This window comes from Marmota flaviventris, chromosome 2 (assembly GCF_047511675.1).
Source record: "Marmota flaviventris isolate mMarFla1 chromosome 2, mMarFla1.hap1, whole genome shotgun sequence".
Lineage (NCBI taxonomy): Eukaryota > Metazoa > Chordata > Mammalia > Rodentia > Sciuridae > Marmota > Marmota flaviventris.
In genome coordinates this window covers 114,081,162-114,090,751 of record NC_092499.1, presented here as the reverse complement: position 1 = coordinate 114,090,751, position 9,590 = coordinate 114,081,162, and the positions used below count along the sequence as shown (strand labels likewise).

At 51.7% G+C, this 9,590-nt stretch overlaps 1 protein-coding gene across 1 annotated transcript in view; it reads left to right on the top strand.

Annotated features, from left to right (window-relative positions):
* The first annotated feature begins 1,247 nt into the window (after nucleotides 1–1,247).
* The window catches only part of Itga11 (integrin subunit alpha 11), a 116,097-nt gene continuing 107,754 nt past the window's right edge, over nucleotides 1,248–9,590 (top strand). Inside the window, exon 1 of the mRNA XM_027925963.3 lies at nucleotides 1,248–1,320. Coding sequence (XP_027781764.3) covers nucleotides 1,269–1,320 — 52 coding nt within the window. The 5' untranslated portion in view covers nucleotides 1,248–1,268. The remainder of the gene's footprint in view (nucleotides 1,321–9,590) is intronic.

Sequence of the window (9,590 nt, the reverse complement as noted above, 5' to 3'; positions counted from 1 at the left end):
AGGCCAACACAAGCCCACCACTCCATTCATGTGAACACAGGCCTGCTCAAAACCCAGCTCATCCTCAGGAACCCTGCCATCTCTTCCAGGAAGCCCTTCCAATCTCTCCTAGCCTGAAAACCCCACCTCCTGTTCTCATCCATCCATCCACCCTCCTCCTGTGTTTCTGGGTGTCTAGGGACTGAGAGCTCATAGAGATTTCAGGGAGAGAGAAGTTAATCAAATTATTCTGTTAATCAGATTCTAGTTTCTCTTTTAAGTACAATAAAGATGAGAGAGAGAGAGAAGATGAGCATGTGTCTGAGGACCTGAATAGTGGGGACAGGGGACAAGGAAGGGCACAGGAAGACCCTCCTAAGAAAGTGACAGGTCCTCTGCTCCATCTTCCCCACACATTGCCCTCTGCCCTCTGCTATCCTGCCCTCTGCCTCTGCTCCTCCCCTGCTGGGAAGGCCAGCCACTGCACTCACAGTTGTGGCCCACGGCTTGATTAAAAGCTTTTTCAACAAATAAGCATTGAAGCTGATTGTCTGTTATTACAAGGGCTGGGGAGGAAGGTGTCTGGGTTCCAAGGAAAAGCATCTTGATTTGTTAACGTGGTTCAGGTCCTCCTAGGTGCCTCGACATGGCTCAGGTGTGGAGGGTGAGGAGGAGGTCAGGAGAGTGGAGGAGGGAGGATCTGCATTTATTCCAGGGTCACAAGATCTCTGGCCTTTACATTTCATAACCCAGGATGCAGAGAGACAAAGGATGTCTTGGAATGGACGATTAAGGGACGTCCACTATGCTTGTCTAAGGGAGACCTGAGTCACAAAGGGTATCGCTGGATCACCTCCAGTATCCCTCTGGGCTTTGTGGAGCTCTTTTCTCTGGGAGATGGGACTACTGAACCACTTTCCTGAGCAGACCCTGATTTGGTGGTGGTCACAGAGAGGCAGGTGGCACACCGCCTAAGTAGCTGGCTCCTAGGAGTGGTTGTCGGGGGGAGGGGGAGAAGACCAGATGTGGAGAGGACGTCGTGGCCGCTGCACGCCTCCTGCCCAGGTGGCAGAGGGGCCGAGACTGGCCTGAAGCCAGAGCCCATGTGGTGGCCTTGCGCCCCTCCCTGCCGCTCGAGCCCTCCCACTTCCTCCGAAAGGGCCGCGGTTGTCAGGGAACCGGCGCTGAGCGCAGTGCTGGCTCCAGGCGCCGAGAAGAGGAGGCTGCTACTCTGGCTCGCCGCCCCAGCTGCCGCTCTGCGCCCGCAACCCGCCGCAGCACTGCGGGCCATGGACCTGCCCAGGGGCCTCGTGGTGGCCTGGGCGCTCAGCCTGTGGCCAGGTACGTGTCCCCCTCTTGCCTTTCTTAGTCTCTGGAAGTCCCTCCCTAGCCCGCTGGGACCACGGATCCAGATGTTAGGAGAGGGAGCACCCTACGCCTCCTAGGGTCGGAACTTGGCTGCTCTTGGGGGCGTGGGTCCCCTGGGACTGACTGCAATTTAAAGGTTCCAAGTTCAGCAAAAGATCGAGGTGCGCGGAAGCATCTTAAGAGTCCGCAGTTTGGTGTGTTGGGAAAAGTTGAGGAGGTTTAAGTTGAAAAAGCGCTGAGGGCTGGTGGCACCGCTGGGTGCCTTGGGTCCCCGAGGGCCATGCTGCGGTTCCCACACAGAGGCTGGGGTAGTCAGGCATCCCAGGAGTGTGAAAGGCGAGTGGCCCAGACTGGGAAAGGGGATGGACACATCGAGCGAGCGTGCCTCGGTGCCTGTGCGTGGATCGGGGGGGCGCACCCCTGAGTTTGGAGAGTCAGGCGTCGCAGCCCCAGAGGCTGGAGAGGGAGACGCGGGAGCAGCCCCAGAGGCTGGAGAGGGAGACGCGGGAGCGAAAAGCTGCCCAGAGTTCATCTCACTGGGTACTAAAGGAAGCCCTAGGGCGTTTGGCCCCTAGGCTGTGGCAAATCCTCATCTGCCGGGTCACAGGCGGCTGCACACAGTCCCGCAATCCAGGACCTCTGGAAAAGTTACCTGATACCCGGGGTCGGAATAGGACAGCGCCCCCACAACCCGCGCTTGGAATTATGCAATTATTCAATAATCCGGGGGAAGCCGCGGTCGCCAAGACGCACGTAGCTGCCTAAGGTACTCCAGGTGTGGGGGCGCAGCTGGCAACCCGAGTCCCGCAGAAGTCAGACCTGGGCTGTCTGCACCGGGAACCTAGTCCCAGTCTTGGCACATCTCTAGCCACAAGGGGCGGCCGCCAGCAGCGCTGTTTTATGGCGGGAGGAAATTTTTGGGGTTCCTCTTCTGCGTGCGGAATGTCCAGCAAGGTCCAGTCCGGAGCACGGGCTGGGTGTGGGCGCCAGGATTCTCCTCCCCTTCTGCGTGGCTCCAGGCCTGAGCTGGAGCCAGCAGTTGGGATCTGATGGTGTGGCAGCGGGAGAGGGGCCTTCCGGGAGCACAGGTGGAGACCCTCCAACCCTCTCTCCAGTCTGCAGACACCACAGGAAACATGTGAGCCCTCCTGTCGTTGTATACCAAACTTCTGGGAGGTCCTATAGTTGAAAGGGCCTCCAGCTGTGGGGTTCAGTTTAGATCCTGGAGTGACAGTTTAAAACAAACATTGGTGTGTGAAGTTTGGATTTGGGAGAAAAGGAAGAGTTGCCACCAGGCCCCATAAACCTCCAGAAATTAGCTACAGGGGGCAGAGTCCACTCCAGCTTCATTTAGATGGGAGAGGGGTGACATCAGGAACTGTCCTTAAGTCACTTGAAATCCAGTCACAGTAAAAAGAATCTTCTCTTGTGTGCCAGATATGTTGCCCCATAATCTAAGGTGGAATGACTGCCTTCCAAGCTGAGGGACAGTCGCGACCTCAGCAAGCTAAGAGCAAAAAGGCTTTGGAATCAGACCTGGCTTTCAGTTCTGGCTCCAGAGCCCATGTCTGTCCAGCCCTGCACTGGTTCTGTGACCTCTCCAACAGGCACAGTAGGGCTCAGTCAGTGGTTGTTAATGGTGTTGTCATTCAAGAGAGAGAGGTGGTAAAGGACAGTGACATTAAAGGATCTCTAAAGACGCAGGATTTGTGACTCAGAGCTCCCGTATATGGAGAAAACCACTTCTGCGTTATGTCTGGCCAGTTTGGGTTCTTGAAATATGGGATTTATTAAACATATCAATCAATGTTGAAAAAAGGACATCTGCTTGCAGGGAGCTGGGGGAAGGGCCTAAGCATGTGTGCAGTCTGGGCCTTGCCCATAGCTGAGGACAAAGCCAGACCAGGGAGAGCTAAACAGAGTGCCAGGGAGTCAATGGAGCAGAGAAACTAGGGGCTGTTCAGATGAGAGAAGTTCAATGTCAGTTGAATAAGCAAGGGTGACTTCCTGAAGGAGGAGATAAATTTGAACAGGACTCTGGAAGAGTATGTAGAGTCAGTGTGACTTAAGTGAGACTCTTCAGATTTTAGGATGCTAAAGAAAAAAAAAATAAGGTGTATACTTTAAATCCACAAAGGTGATGTTGGTCAGCCTGGACTTTACAGACTGGAAGGATCTCAGGGGTCATTGGGTCCATTCCCCAAGACCTAGGGCAGAATTGATGTTGATCTGTCACCTGTGTGTCACATGGATGCAATGTAAAGAATTACCAAGAAGCTTGCCTGCTGGTGATGGCACAGTTTGGTTCGACCAGAGATTTACTAGAGGCCAGGATGGGAGTGAGTGGTCACTAAGATACTTTGAGTTCAGAGCTTCTACGTTTTCAGAGCCCTGGCTGCAGAATGGCTAAGCTGATGGGGTAGACAAAGCTATCAGGAAAGCCTTAAAAAAAAGAAATAACAAATCTGAAGACATTTATGGCTGACGTTCAGACAGAGTAGGTCCATTGACCAGAACTTCCAATCACAATCCATCCATAGTAAGAGCGATGATTCTTTTAAAAATGCACCTGAGCCCCTGTTATCTGCCAAGCCCCGTAAAGACACAAAGCACAACCAGACACAGAGTGGGGCAAAGGCTAAAGAGTCTCACTGCTGCAAAAGGTCTGGCTCTGCCAGTTAATGCTCTGTGCCCTCAGCAAGGCACTACATGGTTCTTCTGTGCCTTAATTTCCTGCAAAGTGGGGATAATAATAGAACTTGTCATGAAGTTGTCATGAAGATCCTATAAGCACATTTACATACTTTTTGCTGGGAAAGTGCCAGACATATATTAAGTACTCGCTGAGGCTGTCTTTCTTCTCCATCATCGTCTTCCTGTCTGTAAGGATCTAAAGATGCACAGATATACCTAAAGATATATCTAAAGATGCACGGATATATACCTTTCAAACTCAAGTCCATAAGAGAAATCTAAGGGAAATCTGTTGGAGACTCAGAGGAGACATACAGGCCAGTGCCCTAAATAAACCAAGCCTCTCTAGCTTGGGAGATGCAGTTTGTCATTGTCACTTTGCCTCCCCTTTGTCCACTTTGCTGGGAGCTTATGGGCCAAGACCCTCAGCCACTGTGAGCTGAGAAGCCTCTGAACCCCTCCACACCACATGCAGGCTCTGGGGTCCTAAGGAGATGAGGTGGAGCCTCACCCTCTTTCTCTTTTTTTTGCCAGGAGTCTAAATAAACCAAGACTTCCCCAGCCCCTCCCTCCAAAGACCTGGCCTATGGTTGTAATCACAGTGAGAACTCACTCCACCATGGACCCCCAAAGATGGGATGCAAATCTTGTCCTTCCCATGATTCCCAGGCCACCCACACAGGTCTGTGGGCCCTGGAGGGACTCAGTGTCTCACCTCACCCTTGCTTTCTCTGCATCTCCCTCTCTCCCCTCCAGGAGTGGAAGCTTCCTCACTTTTCTCTCCACATCAGGGAACTTCCTTTCATCCCCAGCCCCACACCCTGCCTCAACCCCTAAGCTTAGGAGAAAACTGTATTCTGAGCCGATTGGCTCTTACTATGTAGAAGGGAGTTTATCTGAAGAATTTAAGAAATTCATTTTCCTCTCCACAAGGCCCGATTTGGGATACTATCATCTCACCACAGACTTCAATCTTCCTTTTGGAATTAAATCTGGTCATTGTTGTCGTGCGCCTGCCTGGCATTGTCATGATCCTCCCCAGACAGTGGCCTTTGGCCGACTCCAGGAGGGTCTGCTACAAAACAAGCTTTAAAAATGCTCCAGGGCACTTCAAAAAAATGACTTCTCTGCCACTCACTGCATGCCCCGTGCCCCTCCTACCCCCAAATCTAGGGCTCTCACCAAGGATCCATAGTCATTGGAAACTATTTTCCCCAAAGCAATTGTGAGCTCAAGACACCCACACTCCTTAGCATGGAGAGCTTCCCATAGTGAGCCATGGTGCGGGTGGGACTGTCCCCCAGCTTCACTGTGTCTATCCTGTCAACCCTAATGCCACTGAAATCCTAGGAGTTTGTCCCCAGTGAGGGGAGGAGGGGATGGGGGGGAGACTAGGATAGGTCATCTTGTAAACTCAAAAGAAATGAGCTTCAGAAAACTTCAGTGGAGAGTTTTCACACTGAGTACTTAAGACCAAGATGAGAAGAATCTCACTCGGAAGGAAAAATCAGAGTGGCCCTGTCCCCTCCCCGTGCTCTCAATTCTTCCTTCACCTGAACACTGACCTGGCATCCCACAGCCAGCAGTGGTAATAATCAGCACAAGCAGGGGTCAGGAGCTAGGTCACCTGCATTCGACTCCCTTCTAGTTGGGCGACCCTAGATAAGCCCCTTCGAGGCTTAGTATTCTCAACTGTAAAATGGGTAGAATAACTTCATAAGCTGATGCTCGGGTTAACCATCCATATGTGATTCATTCATGTCACGTGATCAGAGCAGCATCTGGCTCCCAGCAAGCCCTCAGATCACAGAGCAGTTTTTATCCTTTCTGTCACTTAGTATTTGCTGTGCACACACTTCCATGCATCTCCGCTAGACCTTGCAACCACATCATGAAATCACTACTGTGATTCCCCAGGCTACACGAGTGAAGAGAAATGAACAGTGCAAGATCATGTCGATAAAGTAAGAGGCAGCATCAGGATTTGCCTGACCCAAAGCCACGGCTCTAAATCCATGTGTGATTTTCTTTGGAAAATGGGACTGGAAAGCATAGAAAGACAATATGGGGCCCTGGCAAAGGAGCTGACTTCAGGGAAAATGAAATTAGGGTGCAAACAATCACTCTCCCTGACCAGGAGTGGGGCACCTGCCCCTTCAGACTCAGCTAGACTCCAACTCCTCCATGCAAGATGCTAGCTTGGTGAAATGGGGTCCTCACGGGTGCCTCGCAGCCTGAGATCCTCTTTTCCTCACTATCCCAGATCAGACTCCACAAGCGCTCAACCACCTGTCCCCAAAGGGCTTGATATTCTGGGACACTGACTTCCCAAGGGTTCCCACTCAGCCCATTCTCCTCCCCAGCCTGCCCATTTCCATTCCCCTAATCAAAACCTGGTCTGAGCTTCAGGCCTAATAAGTTCATTCATGCTGATCAGCGCTAAAGAGTGAGGACAACTCAATGTGTCCCACCCAAAGGGATTTGCAATGTAATTGGGCTGTGCCTTAAACCAAAGGAATAAAGAGCAAACCAGGGCATTTTAGGCTCCAGGACTGGCCAGCAGAGGAAACAGGGGAGGCTGGGGGCCTGCTTGGCTTGGTCCAGCCAATCAGAGCCCTACCCTATCCCTGTCCCTGACAGCCAGCCTCTTCCTATAAGGTGGAAGAACCCAGCCTGTGGCTTGGATGGTGAAGCTCTAAAGCGGGCAGAGGTTTTTCTACGTGGCATGTGGGTGAGTTGGGGAAGTTACTATAGCAACATGCTCCAGGATTCCAAACAGGATGACACAGAGAAGGGGTTCATGCCTCTGAAGCTGGGGCTGACAGCTTTCTTCCCCAAGCAGCTTCACCAGCTGAGCCAGACTACCAAGAATCCTGACCCTGCAGATTTCCAGGGCCCATTTCTTCTCTATAGATCAGAGAGCTGGACTCAGGAAAACCCATGAAATGGGCTAGTAGGTGCAGCTCCCACCCACAGTCTGCAAAGAGTGTGCTTTCCTCTGTCAGGAAAGGATGTTCCCTTTAGATGGATGGGGAGGCTGAGGCTCTTAAAGGTTAAATGATTTCTGTGATTTTCCCCAAGATCACATGGGGACTCAGGGCCAGGTCTTCTGACCAAGGGTGAGGTTTAGATCCTAATTTGCTACACCCAGAGGGGAACTTAAGGAGTAAATAATACTTCAGTCAGGGAAATGATATTCTAATGGTAGACTTTTCTATACTGGTGGTAGTCAAGTCATGCAAGATCATTGGAATCATTCTGGAATATCCCTAACCTCCCATTCCCAGGCTCTCACCTCCTCTTCCTTCAAGGAAGAAGGCCACAAAGCAGTTTTCATTTCCTCTCCTTGTGCTGGGGATGCTCTTTTCCTGGAACTCATGCCCTTCAGAGTTAATGATTGGTGGTGATCATCAGTCCCTTAGCAGACGGAGTTCCTCTCCAAGTTTATTCATACGACTTGTAGGATGAGCTACATAATCTGCAGGACCCACTGCAAAATAGCCCTGCTCACATGGTCCTGCCTACAGGTCTGTCATTTGGCAAGAAAGACACACAATCCTACTTTACGGATGAGGACCTGAGTGACTTGTCCAGTTCATCAACATGTACTGAGCCCCCATGAAGCCCAAGTGACTAGGGTGTGGAGACTCCAAATTGTAGACAAGGCACTGACTCTGCCTTGGGGAATGTGGGAGTGGGGAGCAGTCTGCAGACCCCTTAGGTACAGGCTCATGCAAAGTGCTGGTATGCGTGGAAGGCGGGGTATCCATGGAGCAACTCTAAAGGCCCACAGATCATTTTTAAGTCCTGAAGTCCCACAAACATTTCTGTCTCCGGTGACTTTGAGAATCTTTTGGGGAGGACCTCTGAGAATTTGACGCTGGGCTCTGGAGCAGCTACCTTGGTGTGCTGCAAAGCTAGGTCTTGCAGAACTGGCCTTCCCACAGCCCCAGGGATGTGCAGTGGCATGGGTTCAGTCTTGATCTTTAACAAACACAGCCCACCAAATCCTGACCGGTGGGCCCTCGTCTCCATCAGGACTCACCCGTCAGCAGGACCACATACCCGGAGGCCTGCTCAGCCCTACAGCACTCCATCCAACTGAGCTTCTCTGACTTGTCCAAATACAAGAGCTGCTTCCAGCCTGCACTCACACTGTCCCCTGTATCCCCTTGATCCTGTCCCTCTTTTCTCCTGGCTACCACCCACTGATCCTTCAGGTCTCCATTTGGCCTCCTAAAAGCCTGCCTGGTCCTTTAGTCAGAGCCTGGGCCCCCTCACGTGATCTCAAGGTATCCTGTTCCTGCCCACCCAGTGGTACTTCCCCTGCCTAGACACCTTCCCCGTTGTGCTGGGAGACCACGAGAACAGATGCCAGGCCTTGGATCCACCACTGCAGACGCAGGTCTTGCATAGTGCTAGATGCAATAGGTGCTTCTTAGCAAATGAGTGGAAGAGCCATCTGTCCAGGGAAGCAGAAAGATATTTAAGGGCAGGACAGATGTCTGAAATCTCTTTGTACTCATACTTGATAAATGATGATAGTACAAGGGAAGAAGTAATACCGGTTATAAGATAGCTACAGATGGAGGAATCTGAGGTTTGAGGGGTGGGAGACAGATTTTTCTATTTTTGAAAGAAGGATTTACTTGGCAGCAAAAGAGGTGAGTAGAGTATATTGATGCAAACCACCTGATGTTGGGTGAGCAGGATGCTGGAGTATGGACTGTGAGGAACTGCAAGAACCGAACAGTGGGCTAGAGCCACTGAGAAAGAAGCCAAATACCAATGAGAGCATTTGGATTGGCAGATGGGAGCCATTGAAGAGTTTTGAGGGAGGGTAGGGACATTTGCATTAGGACATTCTAATCTACATTTGCAGAAGCTTCCTGAGGAGGTAGGGAGGAGGTTACATGTGACAGGATGACAGTGGCGAGCAGGTGGAATGACAGGAAGCATCCAGCACTCCACCACTGGACTAAATCACCAGCCCAAATGACAGGCAAGCCGTGCCCCTGGCTGAGGAAAGTGTGAGGGGATGCGAGGTTCAAGGTGGGGAAATGGAGTCGGTTCTGTACATGTGCCCTGGTGGGGTTTGTGGGGCAGGCGGGGGCCATCGGTATGCTGCCTGGGAGCTTGGAAGCCAGTCTGACACTGAGCCTTTCGAATGACTGGTAGCTGTCACACAGACAGGCCTGAGTGAGAGCAAGCGTCCATAGCATGGATACTCTGTCCCTCCATCCCCTTTTCGGGCCCAGAAGCAGTGATTCATGCCCCAAACTTAAGGCAAGCTCAGATTCTGGTTTTGAAAGCCATTTAGAGCAGAAGAAACCATCGAGAGAGCCAGGCCAGACCACAAGCCAAACATCAGCTGTGGAATGTGCTTGCTGCTGACGGAGAGGCCAGCCAGGGGCAGCAGCCCTGGCAGGCTGCACGAGAGGCCCCGCCGGCAGGCCTGACTGTGGTCAATTGTCCCCAAGATGGTCTCTGCTCTTTCCTCTCTTCTCAGTGTGGATCTGCCTGCATCCCATCTGGCACATCGTAAACCC